Source organism: Aythya fuligula, chromosome 17, assembly GCF_009819795.1.
Source record: "Aythya fuligula isolate bAytFul2 chromosome 17, bAytFul2.pri, whole genome shotgun sequence".
Lineage (NCBI taxonomy): Eukaryota > Metazoa > Chordata > Aves > Anseriformes > Anatidae > Aythya > Aythya fuligula.
In genome coordinates, this window is record NC_045575.1 from 13,396,387 (window position 1) to 13,415,828 (window position 19,442).

At 40.3% G+C, this 19,442-nt stretch overlaps 1 protein-coding gene across 2 annotated transcripts in view; it reads right to left on the minus strand.

Moving 5' to 3' along the window:
- Window positions 1-14,379: 14,379 nt before the first annotated feature.
- Window positions 14,380-19,442, minus strand: part of ADGRD1 (adhesion G protein-coupled receptor D1) — a 157,196-nt gene continuing 152,133 nt past the window's right edge. For both annotated transcript variants that reach the window (XM_032199050.1, XM_032199049.1), the window contains 3 exons: window positions 18,213-18,254; window positions 16,245-16,337; window positions 14,380-15,576 (listed from right to left, as the gene is read on the minus strand). In XM_032199050.1, the coding sequence (XP_032054941.1) occupies window positions 15,481-15,576; window positions 16,245-16,337; window positions 18,213-18,254 (231 nt within the window). In that variant the 3' untranslated portion in view covers window positions 14,380-15,480. The remainder of the gene's footprint in view (window positions 15,577-16,244; window positions 16,338-18,212; window positions 18,255-19,442) is intronic.

The following is a 19,442-nucleotide window of genomic DNA, read 5'->3' on the forward strand; positions in this document are numbered from 1 at the left end:
AATTTATTTTTTTTTCTCCTTTGGTCTCCCAAGGCTCATTTCTCTGGAGGAAAAACAAACAAACAAACAAACAAAAAACACTTTGAAATGCCTAGGTACTGGCAGCTTTCATGCACATCCTGACATTTCAAAGCCAGCAATGCTCTCCTGGATTTAGATTTTGCAGCAAGGTTGCAGATACAAAATTCTGATATTAGAGACAAAATAGCTCAGATTTTCAGATCTATAAACTAAATGGACATCTGTGTGTTGATATTTACCCATGTGAAAATGGGTAAATATCAGTAAAAACAGATCTCCGAAGACTACATTTGACTTACAGTTTGACTGACAACTTGGTAACAGGAGTTCATCTGAAATAGATAGCTGGGGTTATATTAACTTCATAAAAAATGTCAGGTCTAACTCGAAAAATCCAGCATCTTTTAACAGAAGTCAAGTGATTCCCTCATTTGTCTGGCCAGCTTCTGTCAAGTTCTTGATTAAATCTTTTCTAATGATTTCTACCTGAATAAGAGGCAGAGAGAGGGCAGTCACAAATCACTTCTTGGACACTGTGACAGGGATGTGTATGATTCATTTATGTTCAGCTAGATGTAAGTCCTTAATTCTTCCTCATAGCTGTATGGAAAAGGGCATCATCAGCAACAAATATCCAAAGGATGTAAATTCTAAGAAGGGAATTTTCTACTGTTCTAGAGCTGGCAGTTGTTGAAAAATTAGAAAAAAATATTACAAATTCGGGAATAAATATAATAGTGAAAAAAACAGAACTTGTATAATAATAGTAGGCATTTAAATCATTACAATCCTTTTATCTCGTGCATTTTGAAGGCAGAAATAGCTGGGGGAGAGGCCTACAGCTGCCTTAGCTCACCCAGTGAGTGCTGTCCAAGCATTAAACATGTTCAGTTTACAATCCCACATTCCTTGGGTTTGGCCTTGCAGATAGAAGGGAGGGGAAAAAATATTCTTTTCCTCCTCAATCATTTTTTGCCTGTTCTTTTTCTCTTTTATCTCCTTTTCCTCATACGGTTGATTGTAAATATCACCTTTCCTGACAGTGAACTGGGCTGCTCTGAGCAAGATAACAACACATGGTTTTTCTCCCACTTTCCTTGTATAAAAGAACATTTCTTATTCTATTTGCTTTGTTGCCAGCTCTTATCTGTAATTTAGATCATAAGCCAGACTGTCTTTTTCCAGGAACGTTGAATAATATAATGGCTGGGAGATTGTGAGGAAATTTTCTTTTCTCTTTTTTTTTTTTTTTTTTTTTTTCTCTTTATGTTTCAAAATAGTCTTGGAAAACTATTCACACTCTGTAGAAAAAGCAGAAACAAAAGTCTTTTTGATTCTTATTTTTGACTACTACGCCTGGTTGTTTTCACATATTGGTTTTCCCTTTATCCTTTCAGGGCCCTTCAGTGATACTGAAAGGCCCAAGTCAAGGCCTGATCAAAATCTTACTCCTGTTAGTGAAAGGAATTTCTGTCATCTACTGGCTTTGAATCCCACCAGGGACCTTCCTGTACAGTGAGGGATTCAAGTCCTTGGAAGGATTCCTGGCCTAAGGCTCTGATTAAGGACAGCGTCCAGAAGGAGACACTCAAATCTTCAGGACTGATTTTAATAGGTTCTGGAACAGGACACACAGAAAGCTGCTTTGCACAAAAAGTGCAGAGATGGCTCAGAGAAAAGAGAGCCCAAAAATACTAATCAGGGAAAGCAAACTTAGGAAGTATCTATTAAATATCTGCCTCTACTTTTTGGCGAACCTCTACATTGCTCTCCAGAGCAACAGTTTCTTCTTTGCTTTCCACTCTCTCTGTTTTCCCTTCCATAAATGTCTTAAAGGAGTTTCTGTTAAGAAACTGGAGTCAGGGATAAAACTAAATCCAGAACCATGTGATTCAACTTCAGTTGTGGACATTCTTCACAGGCTATCACTTCCCTAGTAATTACTGAATCAAAGCCTTAAGGTTTAATGGCAGATTTTCAGTCCTGTGATTGGGATGAAAATGCAGCAAATTCCAGCTTGCATATCCGAGGCAGGGTAAATCCAGATGTCATCAATCTCAGGTCAAAATTGATGGTTTTCTGCTACATAGAAATACTTTCTTAGCAGAGCCCTTGCAGACTATCAGATAGCAGAGAGAGAAGTAAAGCTGGAGAGCAACTGCAAGCATCCATTCAAAGCCAGTCTCAAGTCAAGGATGTAAAACAGGGCCTGAACAAGGCCCCATCGCCATAGAAACAGGCACCTTCAGAACCCCACCATCCTACAATGCCCAACTGAAAACACAAAAGCAACAAACGCGGCGTTCAGCCAGATGCTGCCAACTGAACCGTGGGGGCAGCCCAGGAGGCAGCAGGGGGAGCAGAACAGCTCCTGCCTTCTCGTGGTGCCAAAAAGCAGAGAGGGGAGGATATGACCTGGATCAAAGCTCTGGTGGGGCTGCAGAGTTGGCCACAGATGCTAGAGAAGTCAGCTAGAGACAGGCCCTCAGGTGGCGCAAGCACTGACTTAATTGATGCCAAATCAGTGCTCTTCCAAAGCTCCTTGAAGAGGATGTTTTCAGAAAGCTCTGGGCCAAGCATGGATCTCTGTAAATTTATGTTTACAAATAAGCCACTTACCACGCAGGCTTTATAGATAGCCTAAACTTTCCCTTTATCACGTAACCTCAGCCTCCCCAGCCAGGCATAGCCATGCCAGGTGAATGTGGCAGATGCAAATCTTAAAGGAAAAAAGTAGAGTGCAGGCAATGCAGAAATGAACGTTTACAGCATCTGAGGTAAGTGCTGGCAAGAGCAAGAACAAAATGCCTGAGGAGTGAAATAAACAGAAGAGATATTTATGGAAAGGGAAGTAACGAGCCTGAAAGAATGGAGAAAGGAAGAAGACCTGTGAATGTATGTGATTACCATGAACAGAGACCAGCTGCCTCACAAGTCCTAGACAAATACAGTTTGACTCGTAATTAATTTCCTTGTATAAAACCAACCATCTGCCAGAAGAAAAGCAGAAGGTGGAAGTGGTGGTAGCATATCCTCTTCTCTATACCAGTCCTAGAATTAATACAGCTAAAAGCAGCAGTACCCACAGACCAGGTAAGAAATAAATGCCTATAGTTTATGCCATCTGCTCTGGCTTCACTTGAATGGATACCACCACATAGGTGAAACGGAAGAGTTTTGGGAATGGCTACACAAGTGACCAAAAAAACAGATCAGTGAAGTTCTTACAGCATTACAGGTGTCCAGTGATGATGATGCACTTTAAAAAGAATCTTGGTTGCCAAATACATGATATCTGGAATTAGGGAGCGTTAAAAATGTTTGTTTTAAAATGTCACAAACTAAAAATGCAACTTATAGTACAACAAAGAATAAAAGAAGTGTTTGCACTTCCTGGGCAGATTAGAAATGTATGTTTCAAATTGCTCAAAACTGGGATGCTGTCCATTTCTGCAGTTAAAACAAGGGGCTAGGGTCCTGGTCCAGCCCTTGTGCTCTGCATGGAAACCATTGTCGTGGTTCCGCTTGAGTGGGCAGCCGAGCTCCACCACAGCCGCTCTCTCACTCCCCCTCCTCAAAGAAGAATGGGGAGAAAATACGATGAAAAGGGCTCAAAGGCTGAGATAAGGACGAGATCACTCAGTAATTATTGTAACGGGCAAAACAGACTCGGCATAAGGAAACAGTAAGATTTATTGCTTCTAACTAACAAGCTAGAGAAGTGAGAAACAAAGGAAAGAAACCAAAAGCACCTTCCCCCCCCATCCACCCTCTTCCACCTCCTTCCCCCGAGCGGCGCAGGGGAACGGGGGAATGGGGGTTATGGTCAGTCTACAGCACTTCTCTGCCACTCCTTCTCGGTCACTTCATCATGCTGCTGTGGGGTCCCACCCACGGGATGCAGTCCTTGATGAACTGATCCGGTGTGGGCTTCCCACAGGCAGCAGCTCTTCCAGAACTGCTCCAGATATGGGTCCGTACCACGGGGTCCATCCCTCAGGAGAAAACTGCTCCAACCTGGCTCCCCTACAGGCAGCAGCTCCTGCTGGTTCACCTGCTCCTGCGTGGGCTCCTCTCCATGGGCTACAGGTCCGGCCCGGAATCTGCTCCGGCAGGGGTCTTCCACAGGCGGCAGCCTCCGTCGGTGCAGGGCCACCTGTTCCACCGTGGTCTCCTCCACAGGCTGCAGCGTGGAACCCTGCTCCACCGTGGTACTCCCTGGGCTGCAGGGGGACATCCTGCTTCACCATGGTCCTCACCACAGGCCGCAGGGGACTTCTGCTCCAGCGCCTGGAGCACCTCTCCCCCTCCTTCTACACTGACCTTGGTGCCTGCAAGGCTTTTTCCTCACTCATCTCACTCTCCCAGCTGCTGTGTGGCGCAGCGTTTTTTTGCTTCCCAGGACGTGGCCGAACATCATCACTCGTTGATGGGAAGTAGAGAATATATTTTTTCCCCCTCTCTCTGTGCTTCCATGCGGACTTATTTTTTATTTTTATTTTTATTTTCCTCCCCATTCCCTTTCCCTTTAATTAAACTTTTCTCATCTCAAACCTCGAGTTCTCTGTGTTGTATTTTCTCCCCCTTACTCTTTGAGGAGAGGGGGAGTGAGAGAGCGTTTGTGGTGGAGCTCGGCTGCCCACCTGAGTAAAACCACCACAACCAAACAGATAAATGAATTTTCTTATTTTCTGTCAGGAATTAGTTGAAGGAGTAACAGTGTTTTTGGTCTTGACAGCACGTGACCATTCCTGCTGTGGTTATGGGAATACCTGATTAAATAGATTAGGACATATTGCTTGTTGTGGTCCTCCCAAAGGCAGGGAGTAATGCACCCAGTCTGTGCATTACTTATTCAGCATAGCGTTTTTTTTTTCTTCTTCTTCTTCTTTTTTTTTTTTTTTTCCTTAAACTGAGTTTCTAAGCTCTTACTTGCTCAGCTTGGCAAGTACAATGTTTCACAAATTATAGCACACAGAAGGAAACTGAAGTTAAGCTGGTTTGAGCTTCACAAGGAACATTTCTCATAGTGCCATTACTGAGGCTGTTATCTGAAAAATAGCTCTATTAAATGAAGAGCTTTGATATGTAGGCAGAAAATTATCTGATGCGTCTTTCCATGTTAAATTATGGTACTGTTGCACATGCAGGACTGTATTTTTCTTGCAGAAAGAGCCCTTAGGTGTTCATAGGACCAATCGTTTTCTTAACAGGAAGATGTTATTAAAAGTTGTGCACTAAGATGCTTTGTTGCTTGTCATCACGAGTTATGGCTGATGTAAAAGTTACAGGGGAAAAGACAAACTATTATTTCACTGAAATTATGCACATGCATGAGACCTGCAGAAGGATTTGGGTGGTGAATGGAAGAGGCTGGCAGAGTGGGGGCAGGCTGAGCGAGTGATGTGGAGTGCTGGCACCCGGTGCCATGGCAGGGCTGGGGGGCATTTCGAGGTGGGAGCCTTCCTTCAGCCCAAAATCAAGACCTCTGTGCATGTAGGAAGCAGGGCTAAAGAAGATTTGTTTCTCTTGTGTTTTCTTCTAGTTATTTTAGGTGGGTCCCTCTCAGCGTGCCAGCTTTCATGGGGATCACTGTTGGACACCCATGCGTTGCTGTCACCTGAGCCCCCATGCAGAGCTGCAGTGGCAGGAGGCAGCAAGTGCTGGACTTGGGGCTCTTCAGTGCCTGGATTTGAAGTGCCCATGCCTTTTGTAGGTCTAGTCCTTTGATAGACTAGAAAATAAGTTTGATTTCAGAAGTTCCGTTTATTTCAGCCACCTTGGATTCAAAGAGAAATTACCCACAGAAGTGACTTTCCTGAAGTCATGGCACAAATATTACTCTTTGTCATCTGCTGAAATCCTCCTAGGTGGCTACTCTGATCCATATAAGCTCTGTTCTTAAGATGGTAGAACACAGCATGAGTTAGTTTATTTTGCAGTACAAATGTATCTTGTATAGAGTGTCTGAGGCAGGCAATTCAGTAAGTGTAAATAATAATTGATTTTGACAGAAATGCTTTGTGCACTGGAGACCCTTCAGACAAGTAAAGCGCTGCTTTCACACGTTTTGGCTAGCTGCACTGTAGAACAGAACACAGAAACCCAGATTTGTGACACTCCAGGTGATTTCCGCTCCCCTACTGGAAGAGAAGAAAGGATTGCATTGCTTCACGAGTGGGGCTTTTTTGTCTGTGACAAATGCATTGACACGACTTTTCCTGTGATTATTCATTTTCCTTAATGGCTTTGCGAGAGAGGAAGTTCCTTGACAGCATTATGGAAGGAGGCAGCAAGCACGCTGTGGCAGATAGGGGGTGAAAGGCATGTAATATATCCTGGCTCTGCAGCTGTGCTGTGCTGAGAAATGTGGCGCTCTCCCCTGCAAGATGTAGGCAGTGCAGGTTCCTACCCACTGCGGGGCAATCTGTATTCTTAATTAGGGGAGAAACACTCCTGAAAATGACATAAGCAGCAAAGAAAAAAAAGAATACAGAAAATATGATGCACACCATGCACATTAATATGAAGCGCTATGCCTGAGAGGTGCATGGCCAATGGGTTCCGATTTAGCCTTTGCTGCGCTGGGTCTGGTGGCCACCGTCTGACCTTGCCCCATGCCTGGCTGGGCCATGCAGCTGGCTGCAGGCACCCATGTAGGGCACTGCTGGAGCAGGTCCAGAACTGGCAGCAGCAGGAGCCCCGTAGGGATTTGTGAAGCAGCCAGCACATGCTGGGGCTCTTTAATCCGCTGTCGCCGCGTGGCCCTCCTGGGAGAGCGGTGGACGGGGTTGCAGGAGCTGCACCCAGCTGGCTGGGACACGACAAAGCAGCAAAATGCTTTCCATGGTACCAGACCCACTGATGTTAATGGGAGTCTTGATTAAAAACTGTATTCTGCTCAGCAGATGTTTGTGTTTGTGTGGATAACCACCACATTCAGGCAGCCAGGGATCGGAGATCTGGCCGGCAGTATTTCCTGAGCACCCCACAGCCTGGCCTGGCCATAAGAGTTTCAGATGCAGCTCTTTCACACCGGCATGATTTAGTCTATTAGTTACTGGTGTTATTAACATTTTTCTCAAACTGTTTTCTTCCCCACACAATGTACATCTTGTGCATGGAAGCTTTGACATGTTAATTAGCTGAGCTGTTTCAGGCTGGGATTGAACACCGTTCGCACCGCCTGAGTAATGGCAGAGGCTCGGGCAAGCTGCTTAAAGAGTTCTCCACATTAATCCATTTTTTTTGCTGGGTAATAATCAACCACTAGTTTTGCTATCCCTTCAGCCTGTACGTAGAAGAAATGATTTATAGCATCACCAAATAATGGAGGGTTCTTTTTATGGTTTGGCTTTTAAGAACTGACTCTGAGAGACCTTTTGCATCCTGTATGTTGGCTCACTGTCGCTGGCAGGCAATATCGAGCAGCCTTTCAGGCATTTAGAACATGAGACTGGAAAAGCCCTTCTGGGACAACAAATGAAGCTGAACAGTGTTGGAGACAGCTGCAGAGTTTAAGACTTTCTTCTGTGTTAAGCTTTTCAGATACACCCACACGCAACAGCCTTCCTACTTCCAATGGGAAAACTATGTTTTCAGGTTTTTTTGTTTGTTTTTGTGTTTTCATTTTTCCATCTTTTCCCCACTGAGAGCAACTCCTCAAATCCAGACACAAAAGTTTAGACAAATAGCTGTTCCCTTCTTTGACTGTATAGCACAGTATTGAACATTTCGGTGACTCCTGTAGCTTTTCATCTCTCCAGTAAAACTTTCTGCCCATCTCAGTTTGCAGGGGAAGTTATGAATGTGTGAAGTCAGGAGCACACAGTTCTGCAGCAGCCTCAGCACCACTGTCAGACTGTGACATGCTGTTGTAAAGTATTGCACATAGGGGCCAACAACATGGCATACGCTCCAGAGTGAGTGTACTGATCCATTTTTATAATGCTTCTTGATGCTAGCTGAGATTCAGTGCTCTGAACTTAAAATCTCAGAAATAATAAAATGCAACTAAGATTAAATGGTTGTTGGCTTATATGATATATTAAAAGTAGTCCGTAACGAAGCCAAAACTAACCATATAAGGTCCTGCACTTCCTTTAGTGTAAGGCTTACTGGGGAAATCTTCACCTCAGAGCAGCAAGCCAGAACAAGGATGCTGTCTAATTAAATGCAATCCATGTTCATGATTAGGGGGGTTAGGTATGAACCTCAGTGACACAGGAGGTAGGTGCCAAATAAATTGCAGCATAAACTAGTAAAATTCAAGGCATTTACCAATCACATACAAAAGAGCCCATGAATCATCTAGTTCCATGAAATAAATTAGCATAAATTGAATTAACTAATTAAATTACTTAAAAAAAAAAAAAAAAAAAGTTATTTTGATAAGGTGGCATTGTGTCCTCTTGGTTTCTCCCTTTTTTTGAAAGTTCACACAATGAACTTGGAAAATTTAGAAGGCCAGCCTTTTAGGAAAGACAGGTAACTTCTAACATATCCTTCCATCATGGGGTTGATGTGCAAATTTGTGGTATTTTATTGACTACCCATCCGAGATTTCAATGCATAATGTATAATCGTAACAAACAAGATTCGTTTTAAAAGTTTTGAAATGTAGTCCACAGACTTTTTTTTTTTTTTTTTTTTAAATAATTATGCACTTTGCTGCTGCTGCAGAAAGCTGTCTGCACAGATAGTCACAGATGCTCAGCCTCATGCTGCTTGGATCCTGAAGCCTCCCACACAGTCATCAGCAGAGAGTATGAAAGACCCAGGGGTCAGCGTGAAGACTAAGCTTTGCCCTTCTTCCTCTACAAACTTCTGCTCATGCCCTCCCACCTCCCACCCCCACTCATCTTCTCTCTTTCTCTCTCTCTTTTTTTTTTTTCCCCCTTTTGGAGACAGTAAAATATGACAAATTGGTGGTACATGAGTGGCTGAGTGAGAAGATGTGCTCAGGTTGACCTGTGCAGAGTCTGAAACAAAAATGCCAAAAGGAAACATGCTGTAGTTAACAGAACACAATTTTCAGTTGTCAAAATCCTACTTCATAAGGCCAGTATTTTCCAAGTTGAATTCACTTTTTGCTGCTTAACTTGAGAAACTTTGGGAGAGTCAAAATTTGCTTTGGTTTTGTCATCTATCTTCCTCCAGAACATTAGGAGCACAGACTAAAACATAAACCTTTTGTAATGACAGAGTTGACAGACTTGAGCCCTGTACTTCAAAGTTTATTTTTGCCTTGAACAGTTTTATACATTATTCCATATTTGCAAGAGATAAATGCATCTTGGAGACTGCTTAAAGGACACATGCAGTGCCCAGTCCAGCCTGCTTTTGTATAGCAGCCATAGAAAACAAAGTGGAGAGAGAAAACTCCAGTTGCTTTTGCTATAGGTAAATTAGGCAACCTGAAAGTTCTCTGCTGGGAGTTGTCCTTAGGAATTAGCAGCTGGTCAAGGAAGCTGTTTGGTAAAGATGTGCTGAGCAGTGCCTAAAAGCTGTCCTCATGACTCAATATTTCTGTCATGTGTCAGCACCTGGTGAACACACTGATGTCAGTGTTACATTTAGTATTTTAACCATCCCTGACAAGATGAAATATGGTCTTTGAATTCCAGGAACATATGGGATTATTGAGAAAGAAAATTGTGTGAACAAGGGCAATTATAGCAATAACTATCCATGGCATAGACTACACTGAGTCATCCAAGCATAACATGGATATAATGAAAATATTTTTAAAGGCAAACATGATGTAAACCAGTGCCAAAATTATCTAATTTATTATTCTGTCATGAATGATAAATGTAAAAAGAGAAAGAAAATAAGAAAAAACAAACAAAACAAACAAACAAACAAACAACCACAAATTCTATTTCACAGAATAATGAGAAGGCATTCCTTTGTGCACTCCTTGCTACCTGATTTGGGTGCTTACAAAGGTATCGAGGCTTCTTTGTAATGGGTATTTGAAAGACAATGAAATATGTTTCCCATCTAAATTCCAATCTGTAAGTTTTCAGGTTATTCATCACTACAAATTTCCCCTCCTATTTAACTTCCTGTTGACACCCCACCATGTCTACACAGCCAATGAAGGAGGCAGTTGGCAGCCTATATATTATAGGAGAACTAGCTTTAACCTTGAAAATGTCATCTACAGGATTGTATCCCTATGATGATGAGCTTTTGGAGCTGATTGCTCTTTGAGATGTAACTTTTCTGGACTTACATGATCATTTTAAGAGAATGGTGAGGGTAATAAGGTTTGACTACAACATGCATTAGGAAAATTAGTCATAATTTTTGTTTTGCCTTTCATTCTTACCCATCATCCTGCTAAAGGGTGAAATTAGTCTTAGAGCCAAAGCTGCGGTCTCTGAGGCACTTGGATGAGGCGTAAACCTTGGGCTGGTTTTCTGCTTTGGTTGTACTCAATTCCAGAAGCACTCTCCCCGTTACGAAGGCTGCATGTTGGCTGTCCTGGAGAGACAGAGGACTCCCACCTCTTCGATGCAGCTCTGGGGCATCATAAAGTGAATTGTTTTTGCTCTGAGGCAGCATATGTGGCAGGTGGGCCTGACTGCCCTACTTCTCATGCCAGGTTGCTGCCATGAATCATTTAGACTGCAACCACATGAGAAGGATGTCCCTACAGCTGTAGGAAAAAAGGAGAGTGGAGAAATCTGTCCCCATGCACCAGTAATTAACAAATGCTATCCATTGTAACAAGAAAAAATGGAGTGTAAATGTGGAAGGCAGTAGTAGAGGGGGGACATGGCAAAGGTTAGGGCCATGCCATAAATGCTTTTGTCCTCAGCACTGGAGCCAGCAGTAGGTGAAAGAACCAAAATCACTGTGTAGCATTTGTATTTAGTAATAAATGCTCTGCTTGTCAACTATGAGTTTCAAAGCACTTAGTGAAGAGGATGGTATCATTATCTTCATTTCACTGATGGGATAAACACATAGTCAGGAAAAGTTACTTGCTGAAGGGCATGCAGCAGGGTAAGAGCAGAGCAATGACAAAAACCCTACTTTTTCTGAAACAATGTCTTTTCTGACTGTACCTGTGCTGCCAAACACCCAAAACATGGGCAACTGGCAAGACCTGATAGTCACCACAGCTGCTTGGCTGCAAGAGAATGCAAAATGCCACTAAAGTTAACTGGCACGTGCATCCCTCTCCTCCTGTACTGCAAGTTCTCTGTCCCCAGCCACAGAAGACAAAGGGGAGAATGCTGGTGTGGTGATGGGAGGAGACTTGGGAAAGTATCTTGTATTTTGCACATATACATGCAAAATACATATAATATATGTATATATGTATTATAATATATATATATAAACATATATATAGTATATAGTAACTTATAATATATATATATGTATATATAATATATACATACAAGATACATATTTTGCATGTATATATGCAAAATACAAGATACTTTCCCAAGTCTCCTCCCATACATGTATATGTACATATACACACATATGTACACACACACGGATTCATATACACAAAATATACAGCGTAGAGCATCTCCCCATCTCTGTTACATTCAGAGACCTGGCAGAATGAGAAGTTTTCCCTTGGAGGCAGAAGCTGACACTCAGAGCTCTGTTTGTCACACCCATAAGCATCATTTCTCACCCAGGTCTTGACCCTGCCCAGCTTATTGGAATAGTTGTGATAGGAGAAATAATGTGCTGCAGATGCTTCTGGAAACAAGCTCCATCCTTAAAGGGGAGGGAATGTTTCTGCTCAGCATATTCTGTCAGTGTAAACTTCAATACAAAAACACTGGCTGCACAGTACCTGGGCCACAGCAGACTACATGATGCAAATATGATTTCTCATATGAGTTAAGCTCTGCTTGTCTGAGCATAACACTAGCACTTATAGAGAACCATTGTTTTTATACCCGTGTTTATAAAGCCTGTCAAAATAATAATTTGAATGAATACAAAGTTCTTTTAGGAAATTAAGATTTCTTATTTATTTGGGGGAAAAAAACAAAACAAAAAAAAACAAAAACAAAAAACACCACACCAACAAACAAACAACAAAACTAAATTATTTTCCTACTTACTGGCAAAGTCATTCCTGCTACATCATGTATTTTAAAACTCACATCTCATTCAATTAAGATTTCATACCATTGACAAAATGATGCTGTCCTGAAAACAAATATTGCAAAAGCTGCTATATACAAGCCCATAAATAAACTGCAAGATTTCCAGGCTTCAAAGACTGAGGACAGGAAGAGATTGTTTAAAGAGTCATTTGCACATTTCTTATTCAGTACATTTGCTGCATTCAGTACCAACAAATACATTGAATCAAACAAAAAGAACAGACTCAGGTGGCAATAGAAAACATTTTTTCTTTGTGTATTTTTTTCACAAGATTATCAAAAGCATAAGAAACCCCATCCACACCCTGATATTATAAATACCGTGTTCTAACTTCTAACCGCATGTGACACAAACAAGATACACTGCTTCATCACAAGCAACATTCAAAAGTTAAAGCATGGGATGCGCGTTATCCTCAGATCTCAGTAGATACAGCATAACGATGCTCCTTCAATACATAATACATCTATGTCACATTCTCAAGTATAAAACCAAAAACATACTCTTCTTATTTTTGATAAACAACTTTAAAATATGGTATACCTGGATGAAAACCAGATTTAGTCCTTCATACTACTGGCATTTTGTACTGTCGTTTGTATGTCGTGTGCTGTTTTCAAATGGATTTTGGGCAGCGATGTGGGTGACCAATGTACATCCAGGACAGGAGGAAATGGATGCAGTGAAAACCATGTAAAAAAGGATTATTCTTAAAAAATAACATTTAAAAAAAAGCTTTGATATGTCCATAGAACTTTTTATGCTACAATAAAATGAATGGAAGAGAAATTATCAAGGAGGGTCTAAATCTATATCCGTGGTCACAGTGTTAAAAACAAAAGCAAAACAAATAAAAAGAAAAAACACACAAAACAAATGCTCCAGTATTAAAAAAAAAAAAAAAAAAAAAAAAAAAAAAAAAAAAAAAAGCTTAAAAGCTTAAATATGTTGTCTGCACACAAAATAGACACTTCATACTCCGTTGTCACAGTACTGTTACAATCTCAATCTCCTCTGTACATTGTGAGGGCTCCTTCTGCTGCATCTTTGGGGAAAAAAGAAAAACATTCTCAGGCCAAGAAAAGCCAGTATATTTGCAGAGCTGTAAGAAAGTCCAATGCATAAAAAGCTAGGAAAAAGCCATACACAAAAGCCAAAAAAAAAAAAAAAGACATAAAAGTTTAGATATTTAGCTTTCACTGACCCTCTCTTTATACTTAGCTGTCAACAACTTATGTTTATTTACCAACAGGCAACACAAGATTAGAAGCCTGTATATTTTGTGTATGTATATCTATATGCATATATGCAATGTGTCACATTCTGCTTTGTTCTAGCTGCATAAATTCAGTGTATGTCTGGGAAACTGAAATAATTTGTGTAGACTGATTTAATTTGTAGCCACAGACAGATTGTGGGGTTTCAGTTTGGTGACCATACCAATTCTTGGCCAGGATGGAGAGAAGTCAACGGGAGTTGGAAAAGCTTGGTCCAAATTGAAGTAAATCGGTTTTGTTTTGTTGTTTTTGGTATTTTCTTAGTGCAGGAAGGAAACATGGAGAAAATTTGCTTTGGATCAATAAAAAATGAAACACATTGATGTTTTCTAAACTTTCAACTCCATTTCTTTTGGATGAAGCTTTTCACTGAGTTCAGTCCTAACTGATACATGCTTAGTCTTCCCTAAAGATCAATTTATTTATTCTTTCTAAAATTTACTATCAAATAAACAATTTCCCACCTGCACATCAGGGTGCAAATGCCTTTTTTCTTTGAAATCAGTAGCAGGTATCTTGCTAGAATCACTGGGGCCAGAAGTCCTACTTTTGTAATGCTTTGCTAGCCCATTAGGACAGCCTATATAATTCCTTGGTAATTCCTACAACCCAGTATACGTGAGCTGGGGAGACACCTACTGCAAACAAGAGGAGCTGGGGATAAGGAGATGTGGCTGCACAGCCACTCTGCAAAAAGGCACTCATCTTTGGCAATTAGTCTTGGGGACCCTGGCTGCTGAGTAAATCCTAGACCAATTCACATATTTTGGGGCTCTGACCGCCTCCATTGCTCACAGTCTGCTCTACGCCCAGCTGAAAGGGTTCATCTCTTGCACAGCCCAGATTGCACTCTCTTGTGCTCAAACATCACTTTGGTGAACCTACAAAATACTGGTCAGAAGAAAAATTACAGTATTTTTTCCCCTTAAAGATACTTCATAGCAGTACTAAACCAGAAGTTATTAAGTGCTGAGTGGAGTTTAAAAACACAAAAGACTCAGCAGAGACCTATTTAAAAGATGCCTGTAGGTAACAATACACAGACTTATTTCTAGTTTGGCTGTCTTCACAGTATACCGTTGTGTTACTTTGTGGTTGGAATACAGTGTCTCAATCTGACTGATAAAAGGAGGAAGGTAAGTCACAGTGCCAGGGCTGGATTTCCAAATGCTGCAGTGCATTTGCAAAATGCACTTGATAGACAGTTGTTGACTGCATCCAAAGCTTCAGCTAGAGCAATACAAACACTTCATATTGTGATATGTCAGCAGACACAATCAGTGATAGAAATGCTGTGGACTGCTATAGGAAAACCTTAGTCGTTTCTGCCTTTTCTAGGTATGATGTAAACAGCAATATCTAAAATACTAATAGGCCACAAATAGGAGTATTACATGTTTCGTATACAGTTCATGTGTATAAAGACATGTGTGTATATTAGCCTTGCTAATTCCATGCCCATGTCTGGCAGCTGAATAGCTTGAATTTGGTTCTCCCCCAAGTCCTGGTTTCTTTGTAGTATTTAAATTAATCACCACACTATGTATTTTGAATAAGCGTCACTTCAATAATTGCATTCTGTAAGGTAATAAATGTAAACAGAGAGTGCACAGCAAGACCAGAATTGCCCCATTACAACATCACAATGGGAAACGTTTTATTTTAGAGCATAAAAATCCATCTTTCCCGAGGTATGTTGCCTTTCCTCAGTTCTGGGAGCTGGAATGGTTCAGACAGAATAAACCCTACTTGCATACCTAGTGTTTTCATCATTGCTGACAAGACCATCCAGTGTATATTTGTGCTAGTTACTTTTAGATACTGCTAACAGGCAAGTGGTAGAATGTGGTAGTTTCAAAGGCAAGCAGATGAGCGCTATTTAGTTGACAAAATATGGCAATTTCCAATTTATTAGGCAGTGATTAAAAAAGCAGTTTTCTACTGGTATTAACAGTGAGAAAAAAACTGGTGGACACTGTGTCAGAAGTCCTGAATGTATAGCTTGCTTTTCACTGAGGAGCTGGTATTACTGTCAGACTGCTGATAAATCAATGCGGTTGGCTGAATTGGTGCTTTTATCCCAGGTGTTCAGCTTTGTGGGAGTTGTGCCTGGCCTGTTCCCAGTCATCTAGAAAAAATAATATTGAAAGTAGATTTATTTATTTTGCTAAACCACTCTTGTCTGATGAAATAAAAGCTTGAAAGCATCTATTTAGGTTACAACATTGTCACGGAGTCTTGAGAGCATATGCCATAAAGGATTTTTAATAGTTATTGCAAAGATCTAAGGTGATTGGCAGCGATCACTTAATAATACCTATCACTTCAGAAGTCTGGCTCTTTATAAAAACAAATGTATTTTGCCTCAAGACAATTTATGGAGAGCTGGAAAAGCATATGCACACATTGATTTATTTAAGAGTTTATTTCTCAGACTTAAATGTAAAAGTGCCCTATCAAAAAGTCATAGTCATCAGACAAATACATTGCCAAAGTGCAGCTTGAATGCATAATATGAAGTCCATTACAAGACATGGGAATAGTTTCACTGAACTGTACTCCAGGCTGCTAAAACTTGTTTACTTCCATTTCATAGTTTACCAGAAAGTAAAATTTTGACCTTTGCTTTCAAAACACATACTGTAGCTGCAACGTAATACTTGCAGGTTCCACCTGTCTACGCCATGCATTAAGTTAGGTGCTCATGTGCCTTCTGAGTCCTGGTCTTTCAACAGAGTTTAATGTGGAGCACTTTCTAGTACAATACACAGGAAAAAAAAGAAAAGACATACTCACAATGTCTGAATTGAAGGGTTTCACATTGATGTTGCGAGTTGAGCTACTGGTAAGGGACCAGACCTTGGTTTTGTGCTTAAAAGCAGCTCTAACCTTTGGGAAAAAAATAAAAGAAGATAGAAAGAAGATTTCTTTAAAAATGTTGTGTGTGTTTTCTCAGGTACAGCCTACGATTACGTCCCCATTAGCACTCCTCAAGATTAATGTCACTAAAACCAACACAATGTACTAAAAGCATGAAACAAAAACCACAGTCTGCCTCTTCATTTTTCTTTGTATTTAAAGTCTTATTTTAAATTTTAACTTCTCATTTCAATTATGCATAGATTAAATACAAAACATTTTATAAACTCATTGGATTTCATTTCTCTGACAATATTTTCATGCTATCTTGGTTATCCCATACTTCTACATACATGTCCAAGATATGACTGTATTGCTACTCATCTTGTTAGAAAAAAAATAATTAATAAAAGTAATAAAAGAAAAAAAAATGCAGGGTATGTAAGCATAAGGGAATTGTCTGCTCTTAATACATATAGTAGCTAAATCAAGATGTAAGTTCAAACTGCAGTGAAAAAAAGATGAAAAGGAGATGTTAGGAGGTGCAGTAGCAAGGCCCTGAGACAAACTGAGGGAGTCTGAGGGGTTCATTCATGGAGCTTTTGCAGATTTTGCTTTACAGTCTCTGTTTTACTCCCATGGTAAGAAGTAAAGCACCCTTGCAGTTTTTTAGACACGCATAGCGTGCAACAAAGCCAATAGGACCTGCTCTCTAAAAATGCCAATTCATGTTACCTATACATGAACTATTTTTTGAGGATTCAAATTCTGAAAGGTTTCTGAATTTAATTTCTCATTTGGTTTTGGTTAAAATGGTAGTAATTCAAATATTTGTATTTGATGTGACATTTGATGCTTGACAGAAGGAGGAAAGCTTTCTGAGCGTGGGAGAAAATAGGATAAAGAAATATTTTCCTCTATACCTTGAACCTGCCTGCTTAACTTTAGTTGATTCCAATAAAGATCAAGTATTTTACAGTCAGTCTTGACTCTTTAAGCTGACTGTAGCAAAGGTCATGTCAATGCTCTAAGATTGAATATGTTGGCAAATATTAATGAAAAATAACCTTAGTGAAACAACTCCACAGAAGAGTGCTTTGTATGCTGATGGAGAAGAAATAGGTGATAGAGAAGCTCTGCAGCATCCAAAAGGAATTGCTGCGGAAGAATTCCAAGCAGTACCCCTGTCAGCTGCTGGAAATGTTTTTTTTTTGTAAGAAACCTTTCATTATCTGTAATGCATTTTGCTGAGGATTTTCTGCTCTCTGCTATGGGAGGAGGGGATGCTGGGAGCTCCCAGCGCAGCAGAGATGGTCTCTGTGACATCAGTTATGTCTTGGCTTTACCCGAGCTGCTCGGAGACAGCCTTCATGCAAAGGATGCATCTTGGTCCATTGTGAAAACCTCTGCTTCCAGCCAAGAAAAATACCTGGAATATGTTCTACTCTGTTTAGTTTCCCATTAAGAACTGCATGAGCAGTCTCCAAAAGTATGTTTTGCTGAGATTAATGTTTATTTTCCTCTCTGGGACTGCAGATGTAACAAAGCCAGAGGCTCCCTAGCAGGGACTGCCAGAGTGAGTCCTGCTGCCACTGCCTAAACATCCTCCCTCAGCAGCACAGCCCGCGCCCTGCTCATCCCTCCAGCCCTCGGGACTGCACCTGTATCTTGAGCTGCCTTCTCTCAGCTTTTTTGGAAATGCTTCTTTCTTATGTTAAATAAAATAAATGCCAAATCTGGGTCAAAACTCTGTAAGCCATAAAATCACTAACAACAGTCGTGTTATTGAAGGAAAAAAGAAATCAACTCCATAGCAGGCAACAATAATGGGGACTTTTTTTATCTTACACTCATGTTACGTGAATTTCTTAACACCAAATTTTTGGACTCCATTTTGTAACATACCTCTGAATTCAGAAGACAGTGAAAAAGGAACATGAAAAATCCCTGAAAACAGATAAAAGGGAGAAGGGTGAAGACTGTGAAGAATAACATATAACATATTTCTCACTGTATTGTATAAAGCATGTATCAAGTAGATGAAGCTCTATAAATACACTGAAGAGTAGACTTAATTGTGCCCCATGTTAAACTGGAGAAAACTGCTGCATTAGGCTACTCTGCATCTTACCAAGACTTTTTCATGTAAAACCTCTCAAACTTTGGAGTGTTTTGGGGTGGTTGCAAATAATCCATAATTCTTCTCATGAGCTACAAGAGAACATTTTGTCTGTGCTTGAAAATGTAGAGGCAGAGGAAAATGCTTTTGGGGAAACAGCAGATACTTACTTTTTAGAAAGAGGTATTATCATTGGCAAAATTTTCACAACAGAGTTTTAGTATCTTTAGACTTTTTGCCCAACAGAAACCAAAAAGTTCCCAGCCCTTTCCCCCACATTCTTTCTTTTTTCCTTTTTTTTTTTTTTTTTTTTTTTTTTTTTCTTTCTTAGGGGTTATTCAGCCAAACTTTTTAAATTGGATGATTTTTTTACTTTGAATGTTTAATTTGCATAAAAATTTAACCTTTTCTGATAAGTTTATTGGGAGAACTGCATTACACTCGTATTTGTTCCTGAGACATCATAGGATTTGCAACAGTTAATTTTTTCCCCTTTTGGAACCATTTTTTGGGAAAGAATTACAACATACCTGTGGACTGATGCATCTACTGAAACCTCTGCTTGAAGCTAGGCAGATGCTTGCATTCTTTCCTGAACAGAGCTATTTTTCTGGATTGGGGTTTTAAGAATCACGTGCTGCTTTCTGCAACATGCAGAGCAGCTTCCCTTTTCTCCTTGTGCTCCACCGTTCCCAGCAACTTCTGTTTGCTTTCATTTATTCTCAGTAACAAAGCCTCAAACTGACAGAAAATTCGTTCCAGTATGTTTAATGGGAGAATCTTGCCTTTACCTTTAAGAATCTTGCCTTTGATACCCAATGCTAGAAGAGTGAATCTATTTCTCAAGCTCACTGTCTCATTTATTTAATTATTGCTACTGGAAACATTAAGGAGTGGGGTGAAAGTTCTGTTCATACCGAGACTAAACAATTGCCAGCACTGTATGATCAGCACAGACATAAAAGACACAGGAAAGAACACAGAAAAAAAAAATCCAATAAATACAAGCATGTGAA